The sequence below is a fragment of the Clavelina lepadiformis genome, chromosome 5 (genome assembly GCF_947623445.1).
Source record: "Clavelina lepadiformis chromosome 5, kaClaLepa1.1, whole genome shotgun sequence".
In the NCBI taxonomy this organism is placed as follows: domain Eukaryota; kingdom Metazoa; phylum Chordata; class Ascidiacea; order Aplousobranchia; family Clavelinidae; genus Clavelina; species Clavelina lepadiformis.
The window spans coordinates 1,763,242-1,783,987 of NC_135244.1; the positions used below are offsets into that span (position 1 = coordinate 1,763,242).

The following is a 20,746-nucleotide window of genomic DNA, read 5'->3' on the forward strand; positions in this document are numbered from 1 at the left end:
CAGTCCGAGATCTGGCGCGTTAGTGTTTTTGCTGAGCCACCTGAACGTGACGTCACAAATTTTCCTTTGCGCAGATCACGCGAAACTGGCTCAAAAACTCACACGCCAGTTGCTTCATCAACCAGCGCGCTACTTTCGTGCATAAATAATGAATTAATTAATGAGACGGGATTTTTACGTTGTCTCTAAGCCACGTTTTGCGTCACTGACTCAAAACGTTTTTAAGTCACAACTTCGGCTCATCTGAGCAATCCGAGCGACTTGCCTGTCGCTTAATAAGCCCGAAATGGTCCGATCCCGAGGTGGGCTTATAAAGCGACGACTACTGTAGTACCTTTCACATAAAAAACAACAATCATTTGGCTAAATATGGACTGATTGTTGACTTCTGTTGGAAGGAATTGACATTGTTTGGGTCTGCAAGGGAGGAATGTGAAAAAAATTTCAGAACCACTGGTCTATGTACTTCATAGTTTACGAGCAAAAACCCATGGTAATCCCCTCATGTTCATGATGTAGGCCTATTTATGATAGCAGTAGCTGGCATATCAGCTACTGCTAACTGCTTTACCAGCTAGGTATACATCTGCTAGCTGGCATATTGTGGTTACCGCTCCTATTGTAACTTTGCGGTCCTTGTAAAGGTTTGCACAAGAAAATCCCCATGTAGGAAGTAGACAAAACCATTTGTAAATGGGTTTCAATTTGACGGTGCAATCTGAAGCTATATTTTTTTTATTTATTCTCTCATCGTGGGTTTGGGGGCCATGCTAACTTACCATCTTATAGCAAAATTCTACTATTGCTATCTTGCATGTTTTAAGCGCTTGGGCGTTGCCACTTTTTCTTGCTCGTTAATTCTTCGTGAACCTGTGTTTTATTATGCTGTAACTACAACGGTTAGCATCGTAACTTTTGCGCCGCACATATAATGGCGAAAAATAAACAATACAACATCAAACTCTAATGAAAAATAATAAAACAATTTCATCACACCTTGTCTCCGGCACTTCAGCTGGAACTTAGTTTTCTGCAGTCAAGCTTGATCGTATCCAAACGTGTTTAGTACGTTTTATAGTCATCAAAATTTTACTCATTTATTCAAGCGAAAAAGAGGCTTTCAGAGCTTTCTTTTCCACAAGCGAGACATTGCTTAATTCAGCAACGGTGATGAGGATGTTTGCTCTCTGTCTGTGATCACCTCTCTGGCAATTTCGTTGTGTTCACATTGCAACCGTTTTCCTTACTTCAGCTAAATGGCGCTACTGCATGTAATGTCTCTATTTAAACTTTGACAATAATCTTTTAGAAATGACATGGCTGACAGAATTCATACCGGATCGAAGATCGCTGCGTGGGGAGTTATGCGGAAATGACGCAATGTTCCTACACTTATGATTAACGTGGAACGCGTTTATTTTAACAAACGTTCAAACGGTCGCTATATTTTAACTAAAAGAAAAACACCGTGAATCTTCCTGGCGCTGGTTTGAAAAGACGATTTATTCCATCTACGTCTTAAACCACTTGAGTGCAAATCTATCGCGACAATAACAATTCATTCCTTATATTTTTATACAAAACAGCAGGGGGCAACATAGAGAACCAAACCACGAATTAACAAGCAACACTTGTTCGATGCCCACATTAAAACTGTTCCAACCCCGGGGAAGTCCATTGTCTATGATACGCCAATGCTTAACAAGAAAAACAATGTTGCAATTAGGCAGTGTAAAGAGATGATCAAACACGGGTATTCCACAAGTTCAGTCAGAAATGGTAACTGCAATTTCATCAATAGACGGTTGGAAGGTTTTGATAGGTGCTTCGTGGTTGTTTATGCATGGGAGGGGCTGAAATCGCTGGGCTCCTGTATTTTAACATCCGAGCTCGTATCTCCTCCAAAGAAGTTTCTTCATCATCTGGATGCATAAGCTTGCTATTAGCAGAGAGAGACTTTGGCCCCGAACCAGCCGTTGACTTTCCGTCTCCCCGATCGGCGGGGCTAGATCGGCTCTGTGCGATATTTGACGCAGCTGGAAAAAGTGGCTTCGGCATGCCACTTTCTGATGGAGCTGTTTCCGCATCTTTCTGAGCCACGCTGCCTCCTTCTGTTTTATCGTTGAATGAACCATTGGGATTCACGTTGCTACCATCCATGTTGTTGCTAGGGCCTGCCCCTCCTGGGTGCATCTGACCGGAACCCATAGAGCCCGGACCTTGGCCCATCGGACCTGGGCCCATTGGGCCAGGACCCATGGGACCACCTGGTCCCATCATACCTCCCATCATTTGCTGATTTGGCATCGGCCACCTCATATTGGGGTTTCCCATCCCCATGTGGCCCATTGGCATGTTCATACCACCCATAGGACCCATGGGCATACCCATCATGCCCATTGGACCCGGCATGCCCATTCCAGGAAATCCCATAGGCCCGCCCATAAAACCCATAGGTCCTGGCATGTTACTTGTGGTGCTGTTATCATCGTCGCTACTCTCGTCACTGCTCTCGTCATTTTTCGAACGCTTACTCTTTGGCCCACCGTCCCTCATTTTTTTCGCATGTTCCTCTTGATCCTTCTGGGGAATCCCCTCCATGCCATATATCTCGATTTCAACATCGGTGCGACCTTGGATTGAGTTTGGCACAGCTCCTATATTCTCCTTGTGGACCTAAAAGAGAGAAGTGTGTTAGACAATGTCAATTGAAAAATGTTTGTTATATAACTATATCTATAATAGATCCAAAATCATCTGAGTGTGACAACACAATGCATTAAAGTAAAGTGAACGCCAGCTTTTTGCTCTTAGGAATTACATGGTACTGTACCTTGACGGTACAAACCTGTGACGAACTCGATTTCGCTGTCTTTATGTCAACGTAACATCCTCTAAATTTACTACAACAAATAAATCTAGAATAAATATTGATAATGTATGAATTAATGGACCAGCTTTAAAACAAACCATATCATGTCTATGGACTAATGGGATCTGATACTACAAGATATACCTTTTGTTAGAAAAAAACATAATAACCTTTTGATAACGATCTTAGCCTTACCTTACTTGAGGCGAAGACAATTTATAGCAGATTGTGAAGAGATTTTTGGAAATTGCAAATAAGAAAAAATAAATATCTTACACAGTCCAAACACTATGCAACGCCAAAATACGTCTTCTTTAGATGAGATTTTTTTTACCAGCCAAAATACACATATATAGAGACTACAGAGTTAACATATTCAACAGCGTATGTACTTGTTCTACTTTCTAAACTTGTTTAGAAATGATACAGTATGATTAGCCTGACCTGATTAGCAGGTGAATATCCTGTGAGACACCAACATCTGACAGAAATTAGCAATTGACAATAAAAATCTTAACTATTCACATATAACTTTTGAAGCTGATTTCGAAATTAAATACAAAAGATAAATAGACAATGTAAATAATGCCAAATGAATGACATAACGAGCTGTATTTATAATATACATAGAGATAGTATGCTGTCAAACAAACAAATACAGCGTTATGCAAGGCAAGAATATTGCTAACCTTGTTTTAACTCTGCTTTCTGTAGTAATTCCCGCAAAATGTATTACAATGTTTTCGTACACCCGATACAAGATAAATACACCATATAAAGGATGGTGAAGCACAATAATAATGGTAGGCAAATAGTATGTTACTGCCAAATACTTAGAAACAGAATATAATAGCACTTACCTGCATACAATGAATGGCCAAACCCGGGCCTGTGAAAAGCTTTTTGTGACAAACATGGCACTTGAAGTGTTTCGCTTTCTGATGTTGAATGAGAATTTTTTCATCATCAAATATCCGGTTGCAATACCAACACCACGGCTTAATCGGTCTTTTCTTTTTTCGGCCCATTACTTATATCTAATGTAATTACACTTTCAATAAGATATTAACTTAAACCAACATAAGAGCTAAAAATATTTGCAAAACATAAATGTGTTAATGGCAAACATCTCAAGTTGGAACATAGCTAAAGCCACATCCTTTCAGTTGAAGCAGTGAGTAACAACCATTCCACCATCAGTGCAATTTTTAAAAAGTTATTTAACACTCAGCCTTAACTGCTCAAATTGCAAACGTCTCAGTTTGCTGTAAAAGCCAATGAAAACAGGAACCTAAATACCATAGGTAAAAAGCAAATAAAAAAATTAACCAGTATTATAAGGCCAGTGTTCAACGCAAGTGCGAAGTTGCAAGGTCAGTGAGTATATACTGTTAAATTGTCAAGTTTCAACAATCATAATGCATGCAAACTCATTCGTATTACCAATTAGTGTTATTTAGTCTCAAGCCAAATGCGAACAACAACCTTTTCTTTAATAATTCCCTGTTTGTAACTGTTAACTTCGAAACATAGTTTCAAATTTTTTTATTATTGCGTAAAGGAATTCATATGCTAGGCTACTTACCTGAGCAAAATCATTACAATCTTATGCGCAGAACGCATTTAAAAAAGAATCAAAGTGGGTGGACAATTTCCATTGTTAAGTATCGGCGATCGTTAAGATCTTGACACCCAAAAATATGGCCCCAGTAATTCGGAAAGGGTCTATTGTACGTCTTTACGTAGAGACTTGAAATGTGATAGGGTCAATCGGCGCTATTGCGGCCACAGCGCTTTTGCGGCCGGTAAAATTGTTTCTGAAATTACCGAAAAATTTTACAACGAAAATAATTTTTTTTTTAATTAGCCTCATCTAATATTCCTAATAAACAACTCCAGCAAATTTCAGGGAGTTACTCCAAGTAAAACGTTTGTTATTACCCTTAGAACGTGACTATCTCAAACTAAGACCAGAACGATATGAAAAACAGCAAAAAATTTTTTTTCACTCTGCAGACTAAACTGCTGTTTCTCCCAAAAATGTTGCTCTTTTTTCATTCTTTTTTCGCACACGAGTAACTGTATCCTTCTTCTGTGTATGTACAAAATTTTAGGTGTCTATGTGTATTTTTTCAATTTTTTTTTTTTTATTTTTCTGTGTTTCATCACAATTACAAAACAACCCCCTAAATGTGGACAGCATAACGTGATCATTCTAGTTTATCAAATGCTTTGTTTGCACGTGATTATTTGCTTACTTTGGTCTACTTGCGCAATATGGAGTTACCAAGTAAGAAATCAAGGAACTCTTACGATCAAGTAACGCTAAATGCAGCTCTTTCAGCTATTTGCTAAAGTGGAAAAGAGGTCCGGTTGAACCGTCATGGGTAGCTTGTGATTTCTGGGACCATACCAAATGCACCAACCTCAATATCGAGGTTAATGAAATTGAAAACGTGCAGTGGTATTGTGATATGTTTGTGTGAAAATGGTGCTGATAAAATTTTTCGGTTCTTTTTTCATTAGCATCGACTCTCAAGTGGTATTTTCTTGAATTGTTTCTTGTCGCATGAAATAAACAAATACATTATCAGAAAACATGTTGTACCATAAAGTTTTAATATGTAGGCTACACGAGTATAAGCTTGCCGCCTTATTCCTTTGGAATTTTTCTTGTACTCGATGCAGGCTAAGCGTAATGACTCACTTTTTATTTTGCATTACACTGTAAACATACGATAATCGTTACGGTTAAGTTACGCTTATAGGATATGCGAGGTATACTAAAAACGTTTAAAACTTGGCCCGTCCATTATATAAACGCAAAAGTAAAATCGAATCGTAGTGGTTGTGCATCGTTTTACACCAACCAAGTTACCTGAATATTCTTCTCCCTTATTCTTACAATATTTATACATACATATATTTATTATACAGTTATTCGATGAATCAATGAATAAAAACAAATTATTTTGCACTGCTTGTAAGTCCAATGTTCTTCTTCAGTCTTGCACACAACAAACAGCAATACTGTAAAAGGCTAAATTCTTCATAAAAATACGTCCGCAAAAGCAGGGAAATGCTGACGCATTTATGGAGATGTGTGGCCGCATTTGCAAGGAGTGTCCGCAATTACCCGGAAAAAGTAGTCTTGGAAGAAATCGTTTTGCTCCGTTTTTGCATCAACAGAAAATAATATAAAATTATAGTAAAAAAGTAGATTAAATTCTGCACAATATGGTGAAAAAATTTTTTCGCTAGCCCCAGGCAAACGTATTTAACATGAGATTTAAATCGCAAAGAAAAAATGTGGCCGCAATACCGCCGATAGACCCTATACAGTTACAAGAATCGTGCTTACTACCTGAAAAAAATCCATAAAATTGCACCAAAAAATCGAAATTAAAATAGCGATTTTTAGGTCAAATTTGGACACTGGTTACTTTCGTACACTGGCAGACTGGCCGACCCTAGTGGAAAGTGAGGCATCTAGACGCACGGGATTTATCAAAGTGCACACCAAAATTCTTTATCGACATGCCAATTCATAATAAATAAACAAAAAAGTTAGGTTTCAGTTCATGCCATCACACCAACGTTTGCGTCTTTGCACGCAGTATTTCTCGTCAAGTCGCCGAAAGCTACCGTGCTTTCGCATTCGCTAATCGAGGTGATAGGCCAGGGCTAGCAGCAAATAGAGATGAGAAATTATCGCCAAGTTTAAGTTATGCAAAAAATTTTCTCATGGTCCAAGGACAAAAGAATGTGATCCCATATCTATTTCTTAACTCGACTAACACGGCCATAACTGCAGCATTACTGGGTTGGTTCACACTTCACAACCATGATCATCAGCTTATCTTTGGTTTCTTTCTGTTGGAAAAAACTGACTTAATAACAAAATAAATCGCATCAGCCTATGGAGTTTTGACAATGAAATCTCGAAATGGTACCGATCATAACCCAAGCAGCAACAAAACCCATATTCCATTAAAAGTAAGCCGCTAGAAAGATGCACAAGAAAGTTGTTGTAAAAACTTTAACAGTCACTTCAGGGTTTTTTGGTCACTGCACCTGCTTTTTTGCCGCTTATGCTCATTCATTCTAGATTATGTTTCTTTTCAGCATAGACATCTGAAATATGTGAAAACGTTAAAAGGGAAAGGGTTTGAGTCATAAAATACCTACATAATATATCAATTTATTGTAGATATAAAAGTTTACCTAAATGAAAAAATACTTTTAAATCGGAAAATTATTAAATCATTTCATATTTTAGGTTAGGAGATGTCAATAGACTGAAGTCTACGTTGTAAGAGCAATGAGTAAATTTTCTTTTCAATGGCTAACTTCTGATTAACACACAGCGAAGGCAACAGTAGTTTTATAATGTAGACAAGTCTTGTAGTTGTTATTATTTTTCTTATTGTTTATTTTTATTTTCCCATGCCAAGGAAAAGTAACAGCTTTCACTGCTTGGTTTGTACTATTTACCTGAATTAGACCAAATTTTTGATTTCGAAAATGGTGTACTGAATCAAATGATGATCAATACATTCTTTTCCGTAACATAAATGGTCTGGTAAAAACTACTGGTACCAGTAACATTTTCACAACTATAATTATTAATATAAGATCACTGGCAAACCCAGACCACTTTAAAAATTTAGAAGCACTTGTAGGAAATTCCAGCATACCACCTAGTAGCCTATAACATCAGTAAATGCAATTTGGCTTACCAAAAAACAAACTAGAGAACTCCAAAGTCTTGATGATTATGTTTTCGATTCAAATCCCAGAATTGATTCTATTGGTGGTGCTGTGAGCCTATATATCAAAAAACGTGGTCTTTTATCTAACAAGGCATGACCTAACCCTCATGCATGAAAAGGTTAATGAGTCGGAGTCACTCTTGATCGACATTAAAATAAATTGTCAAACAGTAACATTTGGCACCCCATGCAGGGCCCCAAAGCAAGATTCTGAATCAAACACTGAAATACTACCCCACAAGAAATCAAAAATAATTAATAAAATGGCCCGAAAACTAAACTGCCGGATTGATGGAATACCAGCAAAAGTACTAAAAAACACCCCTGATATTATTTTATTTAAATTATCTCACGTGTTTAATTTGTCCTTGTCCACGGGAATATTCCTTGAGTCCCTCAAAAAAAATAATTTCTGTACATAAAAAGATGAACTCACACCAATGCAGCAATTATAGACCAATAAGTCTCTTATCTCCATTCTCGAAAATTCTGGAGAGCTTAATGAATACAAGGGTACTTAGTTTTCTAAACAGAAGCAATTCTTTTCTTTGAAAACCAATTTGGGTTCCGCAAAGGCCATACCACTTGCCATGCAGCCTCTTTATTAAGTATGAAAATCAAAGATGCTTTTAAAAACGGCAACTCAGTGGTGGGAGTGTTCTTGGACATTTCCAAAGCATTTGACACAATTAACCATGATATTATGAAATTATATCACTGCAGGATTAGAAAAATCGAAAATAGTTTATAATTGGTTTAAAAGCTATCTTTCTGATTGTAACCAAGTAATAGATTTTAATGGATCCTCATCTAACTCAACTAGCAAAAAGCAACATGGAGTTCAACAAGGATCGATTCTTGGACCTTTACTTTTCCTTATTTTTGTAAAAAACTTTAAAAATTGTCTGACAAAACCGATGCAATTATGTTTGCTGATGACACTGATCTAGTTAAACAAAGCAAAGGTATCATTAAATGAGCAAAAGAAGTTGAAGAGGAATTTGTTGCCGTCCAAAAATGGTTTATTAGCAATAAGCTATCTCTGAATTTGGCCAAAACCAATTTCATGATCTTTGAAACCAAACCTAGCTATGAATCTGACTCTACTAAACTCCACTAGGAAGGAAAACACTTTGAGGGCGTAAAAAAACACTAATTTCTTAGGTTTGCATTTGCAAGAAAATCTTTCTTGGAAATCCACATGAACACCCTGCTGCAAAAACTACGAATGAATCCCAGCATAGTCAGAAAAATAAAACCCTATTTAAACAAAGACAACCTAACCACTCTTCAATGGAAAGTTACACTCGATATTGCATACATGTGCGGAAGCATGGTCAGAAATCTTTAATGAACAAGTTACAAAAACTCTATACTGTATAAAATTTGACAGGAAGCAGGTAGATTAGTATACTGTTGTCAATTGAGAGTTTGTTTAGCCTAAACATGTGTACTTTGATCCATAAATTTAAGCAACGAAATTTACCCTCTTGCCAGCTACTCGACTAACTTACCTTTATCTTCGTGTTTATGCACTTTTAAATTTACTCTTATTTTTAAATCACTGTAATCAAATCGTATTCATGTGCACTTATACACCTTTTTAATTTTACCATTTTTTGTAATCACGATAATCAGATCTTACTTATAAACACTTATTTACATTCACATTCTCAGAAGTTTATTAACTTGCACTTTTTTTCTCCCTTTTGATCACATTGCTGTGAGTGTGCTTTTTTACACAAATATTTTTGCTGTCTATTGCACTATGTGAAATTATGACATAGGCCTAATTGCATTTGTGTAAGTGCTAGCCTACTTTACACACCCACACTACCTCGTTTGCAGTTTCTATCAAAATTAGTATTATTGCTCTCTCTCTCTTGCAGTTGCATCATATGTCATTCTACATCTAAGCTTATTTTTTCTTTTTGTCCATTATTCTCTAAATAACCGCTGCTATAAAATCAAAGTCCAGAAATCTCTCCTGCGTTGTAAATAACGTTTTTCAGAACACAAACAGAAAGACTTTGGATTGAAAAGTGACTCATTCACACCCCGGGCAAAAAAATACCCAACCATGAAAAATGGATTTCAAGATCGCTTGCTCCAGGATCCAACCGGGCATTAAATACTTTCATCTCCTCCTGGCACTTACATCACTGTCGATTGACGCATATTCAAACAAGCTGACCATCTTCCTCTGACAAACGACCCGTGTAAAAGATTCTTCAAAGGAAAGACAGGTCGGCTCCATCTTGACGGTGACACAACGCTTATGTCCCGCCAAACTATCAGCGTAACTTCTGTTTTATATTAAATGTGTTTTAATTGCGTGTTTTTTAATTTGGGCTTGGTAGCCGTGCTGACACTAACAATTTTTTTGCTCTCTCATATTGGTCCGTAATACACGTTTTAGCCCTCGTTTCACATTTAAAACCATGTTATGCAGACGAGCACGTTGTGTGTTTTAGCAATAGGTTGTTGACAAAACGATTTCAACGTGGTAGGTAGCCGCCATCAAAAAACATCATAAAAAACTCCGTCCCAAGCAAAAGCCTAATTTCTGGCAGCAATAGCAGTTATGTTAGATTTTGGTAACATACCTTAGACTGTAGGCCTATAGCCAGGCTTGTCCATGGGACATTTTTTTCTGTCCCATCCCATCCCATCCCATAGCAATTTATGCCTGTCCCATCCCATCCCATCCCATGCCATTCCATCAAAATACAATTCAATAAATGTTATTAAATTTATGGAAATTTAAGTCTAATGTCTATTAGAATTGACTACATGTACAAAGAGAGATACAAAACGACAAAATTTATTGACTTTGTTAACTTTAAAGTTCAGAAAAGTTGTCTATCTATGACAATTTATTATCATTGGTACTCATATTCCGAGTCACTGTGCTCATTTAGCAAATTTTCAATGACATGGGAATTGCAATTCGTGCTGTCCCATCCCATCCCATCCCATGGGACATTTCTCATGGGATTCCCGTGGGAATCCCATTCCCATGGACAAGCCTGCCTATAGCTGAATTGCACACTGACAAATTGTGTTTTTGAAAAATTGATGACACATTGTTGTTCATTGGGAGATGGAATTTACCTTGAAAGACCTTAGCCTTAATCTGAACGGATAAATACCATGTATTATATACTATACCATGCCAATCAAAACAAAAGTCGATCTTTTTGTTTGATTTATTTCGAATAGTTATAACGAATGAATTTTGTTTACAAAAATATGACGAAGCTAGTAAGAACTTTAAAAGAGCGAAAGCATATCAAAGTCAACTTTTCAAATCCGATTTTTTTCCGTCAGGAGTTTAAAACCGGGCGATCATAAATGACGCTGAATGCTTAACACAAGAAAGAAATTTTTTGTGATTGCAGAAAACTAATGTTTAATATATTGCAATATGTAGAGGTTATAACACTTTATCATGTTTTCTTATAACTTATTATTTATTTTTTCTCAATTTAATAATCGTTTTGCGCCAATGATATAACTCTAAACCAGTGCTTTAAAAATCGATGAGAAGTTATTTTTTTATTAATTTAAGCTTAAGCTTCAATGTTCGTTAAAGAAGTTTTAGCCTCATTTTCCAGTTCCACTTGAAACAAAAGTTGGGTTAAATCGATTTGATTTAGCGTCGTTAATATACCAAATGTCTGCGTATGGGTTCACAGTAGATCTTCGTCTGGTTCTCCATTCCCCTAAATCGAGACATTTTTTCAGTTTTACTGGGATTACTTTTTTATAAGTTAGCATATGAGCCAAATAATAAGGTTACTTTAAGAAACAAATTTAAATTAAAAATCTCCATTAGCTAATTACAAGTAGCCCCCAGTACACCTTCGGCATTAGACGCTGTTCGGTTCAAAAAAAATCTAGTGGTGCTTACCGAATCCGGGTGGCGCTTCATTATCCGGCTCTGGATTTGTACAGCATCCCAAGTATTTACAAAGACGGACAACAGCTATAGAAATAGATAGAAAAATGTAACATGACCTTAATTTTGAAAGCATTGATTTACTGGACATGTGATGCAATTATTTAAACCCACAATAGAACGCAAAGCATTAAACATTTCAAAATAACTGAATTCTTCATGAAAAATAATTGAAAATTACAAAAAAATAAAATTCATTGAAACCAACCTTCAACAATGCGTCAGGACATATCGAAGTGAACTTTGATTTTTCCTTTTTAATTTACAAAGAGAAATAAAAGATGATACACCTTTAAAAAACAAAATACATGCCTTTAAAACCGTGAAGAAATATTGTACGGAAATAGCTGCATTCATATGAAAGCAGATCACTAAAAAATGTAGCTTAAATCATCTTAAACAGAAAGTTTTCTTGCTCTTCGTGCTTTATTATATATACTTGCATAGGACTACACTTTAAATAAGTTATGATTTTTTGTTTATTTTTCTAGTTGACTTTCTTATATTCATCTGTTGATCTGCCATTTTGCTGTAAGCTCACTTGTTTGCGAGATACGTCAAACAGTGCAATTCTATGCAAAATATATCCATAACTGGTCGGAGGAATAAAACCCTATTATTGGACGAAGGGCAATAAACGCTATAAATGACGAATGAAGTCCAAACAAAAGATTTTTTCTCGCCTTTATTCGGTTTCGCTTCTCCGTACAACGCTCATTCTGTCGTCACTTCGCGAATCAATTGTTTATTTGGTCGCATTTTAGTGCGTAGACAAGCCCCATGGAATGCCGCGAGCTGACAGGGCTTATAAAAACCTATTTGTTGCCTTAAAAACAATAGACTCTACCATGAGTGGACCTAATTGATGGACTCATTTGACCACATCCGTAATCCCACGTTATGTTTGGTTTTGTGGAATTCTTAAAGTAAGTGTTTTGTGATTTCTACCTGAGCTTTATTGACTTCAGCCGCAAAGAGATTGACGCTGGAAGTGCTTTACCTAAAAATAGTTTCACTGTATGAAACAGACCGTATGTCAGTTGATACAGTGCTTGTCAGTCGTTTTAACTGGCAGCCTACTTTTGCTGATAATTATTGGCTGCCCACTAAAGCTATAAACCTTTGAGTCAAATGATAATAAAAGGATCAAAATGTATATACGTGACATATATTCAAACTGCTGCTTAGTAAATGCAAAAGCGCTAACAAATCCTGGAAGTTTGCAAAACTTATGTGCCAAACGTGATCAGACTTTAGACACTTATATTATGAGTGCAAGTGAGAAAATTTCGCCTGTGACGACATTTACACGACGATAAAACATGAAACCGACATGTTAAAGTCATATTTTCTTTCATAGCGGAATTTCATTTGACGATTTTATCAAATGTTAATGCGTTGATCGGGCGCTTTTTCCGCAGTACCACACAACCTTGTAAGATAATCCGTACAATAAGCTCGCTGACGCCACTACTTGACTAACACTTGTATGTGTAACATTTCGCGCGGACGCGCTGTTTTCTTAGAAAAGCTGTGGCTCTTGTTGTATTTCATAGATAACTCAAGATTGTTTAGAGTTTAAAGTGTTGAACTTTAACAACAAACAAAAGTTTTCAATACGGAAAAAGATTGCTCACTCGCATCGGTTTAACGTCAGTTTTGCGGTTAATTAAATCTCAATAAATCCCTAACAAATCACTCTCAGCTGTCAACCGGCTTGCTATTCAGCGTTGCTGGATTGTCCAACGTCGCCATTGGTTGGCATTACTTATGCTTATTCATGATATTTTTTAGGCTTTGAGCGTATTTTAGTATAGCTTAACTTTGTTAGTGTATCAGCCTTCCCATGCCAGACACTAACATTTGAAAAACAAACAGACTAGCTCAGCAAAGTGACAACTTCAAATCACTTAACTCATTCAATGTAGGTCCAACAATGACAAACTACATATGCCAGATATTTTTATTGATGTTACTTGTTAGGCTCGCGTAAGACATCTCAAAATGGTTATACTGCATAAACCAGTGAGCATCAACATGATCAGCTCATATGTTAACGGCCTAGGCCTAAAACTTCATGCAAATCTTTAGCATAATGTTACGTGTTTGCAATTATTTTTACCCGATATTTCCTGCGGAGAAATCATTCTTTCAGAAACGTTCACTAAATAGTTATATATAACTTGAACTTCTATTTCTTATACCAATATATACCAATTGATACGGTTTTAATCTATTCAAATAGAACAACGAGAAAGGTTTTACAAAGATAGGATGCCGTGCAAAAAATGGTGTCACAACTCACAACTGGAATAAACAAATCGAGATTTCATTAATATCATATATACGTCATAATCCAAATAATGTCACAAATACGACACATCGATGTTAATCACATCGCAGCATCATCTTCGTGCCTTTAAGCGCTTCATTAGATCCTTTCCAGGATTTCCAGATTATGTTATGCAGAAACCCCTCCGAGGGACCCCAAGCCGCATTGAGTGCTGAGCTGCCACATGTGTGAAACCACCAGCCTCCACTTCCTCTTCCGAAGAGTGTAGCGCAATTCACCCTCCTTAAGCAAACCTCAATTATCCTTTGTTAGACTTAAACAGGTAATAAACGTATTTTATACAGTTAAAAACTAACAATGGACTAAACTGAATTATTCCCACTCCCACTTCTAAACTTTTAAGCTCGGTGTGGTTACATAGATGTGGAATACAAAACTCCTCGTTTGACATTGTGTACTTGCCCGTTTGAATCGTGGTCAGCGTCGAAGGTCGAGAACGGCAAATAGTTGTGTGAAATCGTCAAACTGTCCCCCGCTGTTCCGGAGTAACCTCTTAACTTGAGAATGAAATCGTACTTGGGGCCTTGAATGGAAAACGAACTAAAACATAAACAATAAGTCTCCGTATTGACGTATTGATTGATCATCGCTATAAAGTTCAAAGCTGCTGAAAGGCTATACAAGCTATGTAGCCCAAAACTAATGAAAATGCTGAACAATGCTTCAAACTAGCACGTCACGTCTTCAGCACGTTTTCTCATGTCAGAAAAAAGTTTATGAAATGATTAAGTTACTTTATTACTTACGAGTAATCTGCGTGAGCAGTCTCATTATCGAAGGAAGTCAGTTGTATGCGGAGTTCGCATCCGCCGCACCGAGTCATATCATAAATCTTTCGAAGTCCTGCAAACATGTTATGTAACAAAAATCACTAGCGCCTCGTGTGATGCTAGCACGTCTTTTCAACTAAGTTGTTCGTATTAAGGTCATTCCAGTTACCGGTGCGGTTGGAAAGCAATGAACTTGACTTGTTCTTTTTTTACCTTCTTAATGTACGAATACAATCCGTTTGTATGTCTGAGTTGAGTGGTCAACTCGGGTATCTGGCAACCCGTCAACTATCACAAGAACCAGCCCAGAAATATAACTAAACCGTTACACATAAGTCACCTTACTATCCACACTTTATAGGATCTTACCGAGCCAAAATTCACCATTTTTATCTCCGAACCCTTGCACGTAATCGTCCCATCCCACCTGGAAGTTGACACTCCCGTCAAATCTTCGTTGGAAAACCTGGAAATGTTATGATAACGCGATTAGGCTATGTAATCATCGTCGAAAATTTTTTATTGAAATAAAAACTGGGCACTTGCCGTCCACCCATCTTCGCAAACCACTTCTTCACCGGACTTTAAAAGCTGCTTTCCATTGACTGATGACGTAGAACATGAAGTAGGAAGCTCTGGAGATTCTGGTGTTGCGGTGAATGACGTAAGCAAGCGATTCATCAAATCTTCCAAGTCTATGGTAAATAGGATGGAAACAGAAAGATGTCAAAAAAATGATGATGAAATAAATAATAGCGAAAAGTACCTTGCAACCGTTTCATGATGACGTCATCACACACGGTGGTTGTCACTTGACGACATTGTTGTGTATTCGTCATAGTGACGTAAAAGATCAAGAGAAGAAATTTAATTACACGTTTCATGATTTTACTTAATTCTGATATTCTGTCTATACTATGAGATAATTAAATTGCTTGCATGGTTTTACAAAGTTAGATTTTTAAACATCGCTCTTATAGATCGTATATTATTGAAATTTCTTGCTAACGGAACAGATTTGTTTTCATTATGATGACGCATCATTGAAGCATCCTGTTTAATTCATTAAGTGCAAACTTTCGCTCAACCTGCATTAACTATTTATATTTACTGCTTGCTTTCGTCTGTGATTGTAATAAGCAGTGTAGGTTCTTGGTTTGTGATCTACTTACACTACTTCTCCTGTCTACTTTGCTGTCTGTTCGTTTATAAATGTTTTTACTTCAATTTAAACGTAGCCTTATTCTTGCTCATGCATTTCAATGAAGGAGTTGGCCACCTGTTTTTCATTTTTCTGAACAACATCCTGTGACTTATGTAACGCACTAACCAGCTCACATATCGCCAGTGTTTTACAGGAATCTTTTCAATATTTTGCGAGACGACCCATGAACGATTTTGGGTCGGATAAAGTGGGAACTTTCCTTTGGTTTTGTTTGGCATTTTTCTCTTTATTTTAAACTCGTTCTAAGGGAGGTTCAGCACACATCATATTGCGAAACTCTGTAGATGAGTTTATAGTTTTCTTAAGTTTAAATTTTCAACAAACTTGTTTTTGTATTGGTTATGCCCCATTTTTAATATGCTAGTAAAAGGTGTTATACAACCTATAGCATAGTTTGGAATACAGTATATGGATGCGATTTCGTGGGTAAAGTGCAAGTTTTCTTACGTAATCTTTAGCTCAGAAAGAATTCAAAAAACTTGTATTTAGTATTAAAACATTTGAGGGCCGGTTTCAGTCTATCTAAATTTATGCTCAAGATTTGTTCTGCCTTTGCTCTATCTGGCAATATCATCACTCACACCGTGAAAATATTGTATGACATGTCACATTCTTATGTAATATATCATAAGAATATGAGTAACTTTAATATTATTTTTTGCAGTGTAATAGCTTTTAAATTTTTAATTAGCTCAAATACCAGCAACTTCTATAAACATTCTCTTCTTGATGCACGAAATTTCTACTTATAAAGATCTTTAACACTTCTATGAACATTTCCTATAGTCAGACACTGATTTACGACTGATCATAACTCCACAACTGGCCGGCTGTCGGTTTGTTGTGATTTTAATTTAATAACAGAAACAATGTGCGTCAAGTCACGCTTTCTTGACTCACTGAAAAGATTTTTGTTTGAAAGATTCAATATTTTTCAATCAAAGCACTAGAACGGATTCTCTTTTACTTTAATTTGTTTCACTTCGCATTGTTTATGTTTATATACTTGTATTTTACCTTCTAGTATACCCATAGCAGAGTTATGGTGACATTTCACTAATAAGCCTCCGCATGCTTATCTTCGCCGAAGCGTGAATACCAATTCTGATAAGTCGAAAGGTGGTCTGAAATATTAAATATTAAAGCACAAAATTAGATTCATTGACTTTTCTTAGCAGTCAAGTCTGCGAGTAGCGATTCAGGTGAAAACAAGTCAGAAATGCTCAAAGAGCAAACATGAAAGCATAAAATATTTAGCAGGGTCACTTATTAATTATGTCTTACTATTGTTTGTATAAGTTGACGATCATTTTTTGCAGTATGAAAGAAATACTTTGAGATTTTACTTCAATAACTAAAGTAATCCACAATGAAAAACAATAAAATTTTACTCGCGTTTGAAACCACTTTAAGGGCCCTCGTGTGTCACGAGTTTGTGTTGACCCCGAAATGAAAGCTAAATTATTAAACAAAGTTATTTCGTGGATAGGAAAAAAACAATGGTTTTTAGGTTTTTTAGAATATAGTCTAAGTTACGAATTTAAATTATTCAATGAATCTGTTTTTGTTTACACTTACGTCAACGGACCATTTGGTCATGATAGAGCTAGATCTGATGACCTGAATCTTGCGACCTAACATAGGCTGGTCAACGTTTCTACACACGATAGCAAGCTAAACGATAAATGATGGATTTGATGATTAACTAACAATTGGTCAAAGGTCAATGTCATTGCAACAACAACAGAGGTTTTTGAAGGTGCTATTATGGAAAAAGACTTTTCAACTTAAATGTGATTGAATTTTATAGTTAGTTTGCCGCCAGTTTCTGATACGTTGGAAAATTTGGCGACATTTCTTTACCAAACACAACCTTGTTAAAAGCTTGAAAACCCAGCCGAAACAAGTGAAAATTTTTTTCATATTATAGCAAAGACAAACCGATGGTAGGGTGTCGAATGGTGGTGGTAGTTGCGACGGTGGGGCATCGCTTTTTGTATCATTTATATTGGCATTTGGCAATGTAAGAAATAATTGCAAGAAAAGGATTTGTAATTAAATCAACACACCAGTATACCTTAAACTTTTAACGTATCTGTAATAAAACCACAACATTTATTGCTACTGGATTTAGATAAAAATACATTATGTAACATATACACATCGTCTGACCATAGAAGTTCTATATCTTATTTTGACCCTGTTTATAATAACAGTGTCAACGTACTGTAGTTTACAAAAGGAAAATCTACGTACTGTTTTAAGACTAAGTTTTAAAGCAGTTTGGATTAATAGGTCAGTATTCCATCACCTACTTAAAATATAACTTTAACTTGCTGCTTATATTGACCTATCGACAAGTTTAATGACGTAACACTACTTGACATTGCCAACCTTAAGATACGTCACAACGGACTGGAACTTAGCCGTAGTAATTTCAATGGACTTGTTCAGCCAGACCTCCTCTCCCAACGGCCGCATATTTACACAATCATCTTCTTCGTAGCTGAAAAGGAAAATATTTGTGGTGAACCATGGTTATTGTGTCCGAAGATTTGTAATGAATAAATTGTAAAGTGATAAATTTGTTTGAGAGAAATTAGCTGAAAGTGTAAATCTTACCGTCGTGACAAATGTATAAGGAAAAATGTAAAGGAAATTTTTGTTCTTTTAATTCGCTTGTTAATAATCACTTTATTAATCGCTACCAAATTTGAGAAATCGCATGGAACGCTTAAAAACAAAAAAACAAACAAAATGGTTATCACTTAGTCTTCCACCTATAAATCTTGGTCAATGCAATAGATCTATTGAAAACAGGTATTTTCATACCTATGAGCATTTTTTCTTGATTTTGCACAAAAAAATTATCAAGCCATGACAATTCTTCACTACTAGTTTGCGATAGAAAGTTGGTGAAACTACGTAATTAAAAGTGTTGTGATAACAGTTTAGTTAAGCTCGTAAGTAATAAGTGTACTAAGTTTATACTTGGTGTACTAAGCAGGTTGTCACTCGAACAACAAAAATATTTCCAAAGACTTGACAAAGTTAATTTTTCTCAAATTTGTTTGTTTAAAGCGATTTTACCAATTGATTTAAAAGTTATCCACCTCTTCGTGTAAAATCGATTTTACTACAAAACATGCTTACAACGAACAAAAAGTTTTGAAAAATGTAGAAATTCTGGACGGGCAGCATAACAGCGACTGTCAGGACAACTAGGCTACTTCAAAACAGCAAACGTCTCATAACATCCATTGTTAAAATAGCTATGTTTACCTTAAAGCGTCTCACAAAACAATGACTTAAGGAGGCGTCACATCTAAAACTAAGATCTTTATGAATTTCTTGGACGTCCTACGTAGGAGTTTAAAAAACCTAGTTACACCAATCAGAAAGCAGCACTGTTGGTGTTGTTTCTTAGCCTGGGAATTAGGCCTACCCTAGCAGTTGGCGCGCTTCAATGTCCAAGGTCGCGTGCAGATTTTATGGCATTTTTTGGTGTTTGACGCCTCCTTAAAAAGCGAATTAAGCAAATTACAAATTAGGACTAAAGTGGGCGGTACTTCCGGAAAAAAATATCGAATTACATTTTTCAAGAAATTTCAGTCAGTCCCGGTACTCGGCACTGTTCACGCGATTAGCTCAAAATTTTAACAAATACGTGTTCAAAAACACATTTTTAATTAATCCTTAATACCAATTTTAGCATATGTTGATCTTTTTTAATCTAGAAATGTCAAGCAAAATTGCGAACGGGTAACGTCACATATGTTTTGATCTGGAGTAACGTTTATCGATGGCATAATGGCTGCAAATATTGCATTTGCAGCAGCATCTTTTGCATGAAAATTACCGAACTGCTTTTGGCAGCACTGTTGGTGTTGTTTACTAGCCTGGGAATTACCCTAGCAGTTGGCGCGCTTCAATGTCCCAGGTCGTATGCAAAATTAGGCTAAAAATTAGCATGAAAGTAGCTAAAATTGGGTTTTTTAGACCAAAAATTCTAGTGTTTATTTTGCGCCTCTGTCAAAAAAGTTTGAACCATGGTTTTTTGATGGCGTTTTATGGAATGGTAGTTCAAGGCATACTAAATTGACATGCAAAATTTCAGAGCCCCATGGAAGATTTTTCGAGTAATCAGTCTTTTAGTAAATTTACTGTAGGCTATAATAAAACAAACAAAGATATTATGGAAATTTTTGGTGTTTGACACCTCCTTAATTAAACCATTTTAATTAAGATATCATTTAGAAACATATTCTACATTCTAACTTTGACATTGAATTTTGTAAATTTCACCTTAATTATCCTCCTTAACATATGATGGCATGATTTCCTTTATAGCTTACCTTATATCGTACAATTAATTCTTTATCGATTTCTTAGATTTCCACAATATTTTTGCGCAATCAGACAAAAATATCATATTCTTTCACAGTTATAGGCTATTTTACATTTCCCGTCAAATCAAATTATTATTGTTACATCATTACTGTTACATCTGACGTGGATTGAATCAGCAACAGTGAATGCTTGCATGGTCCCGGCTTCGTTGCAAGAAACAAGCTAAATAGGCGGTGTTTTCTTTCTGGAGTTTAAACTAATCCGAAATGCCTTCAAAAATGTGAATGTGTACAAATTGTTCTGTGAAACCACCGGTTAAATAAAGCAACTAGGCTACAACTCACATCAACAGTCTGTATTGCATCAAAAAGATTTGTTTCGATTTATAAAAGATTACTTAAGGGAACAACTTAAAATGAAAAGTTTTTCAGCTGATATTGACG

At 36.2% G+C, this 20,746-nt stretch overlaps 2 protein-coding genes and 1 long non-coding RNA gene across 3 annotated transcripts; all 3 read right to left on the bottom strand.

The window, feature by feature from the left end:
• Positions 1–1,551: 1,551 nt before the first annotated feature.
• Positions 1,552–3,983, bottom strand: LOC143458640 (uncharacterized). Its single transcript, XM_076955470.1, has 2 exons — positions 3,733–3,983; positions 1,552–2,676 (listed from the first exon to the last, which is right to left on the bottom strand). The coding sequence occupies exons 1-2, from the start codon at positions 3,898–3,900 to the stop codon at positions 1,795–1,797; spliced, it is 1,050 nt and encodes a 349-aa protein (XP_076811585.1). The 5' UTR covers positions 3,901–3,983; the 3' UTR covers positions 1,552–1,794.
• Positions 3,984–10,835: 6,852 nt separating this feature from the next.
• LOC143460412 (uncharacterized) lies at positions 10,836–11,898 on the bottom strand. Its single transcript, XR_013117876.1, has 3 exons — positions 11,814–11,898; positions 11,558–11,632; positions 10,836–11,369 (listed from the first exon to the last, which is right to left on the bottom strand). It is a non-coding gene; the product is annotated as an uncharacterized LOC143460412 (long non-coding RNA).
• A 1,652-nt stretch (positions 11,899–13,550) lies between these two features.
• Positions 13,551–15,924, bottom strand: LOC143459812 (ficolin-1-like). The gene is made up of 6 exons (XM_076957095.1): positions 15,495–15,924; positions 15,275–15,423; positions 15,098–15,194; positions 14,705–14,801; positions 14,361–14,498; positions 13,551–14,180 (listed from the first exon to the last, which is right to left on the bottom strand). Exons 1-6 carry the CDS (start codon positions 15,610–15,612, stop codon positions 13,994–13,996), a joined length of 786 nt encoding a protein of 261 aa, XP_076813210.1. The 5' UTR covers positions 15,613–15,924; the 3' UTR covers positions 13,551–13,993.
• Positions 15,925–20,746: the final 4,822 nt, after the last annotated feature.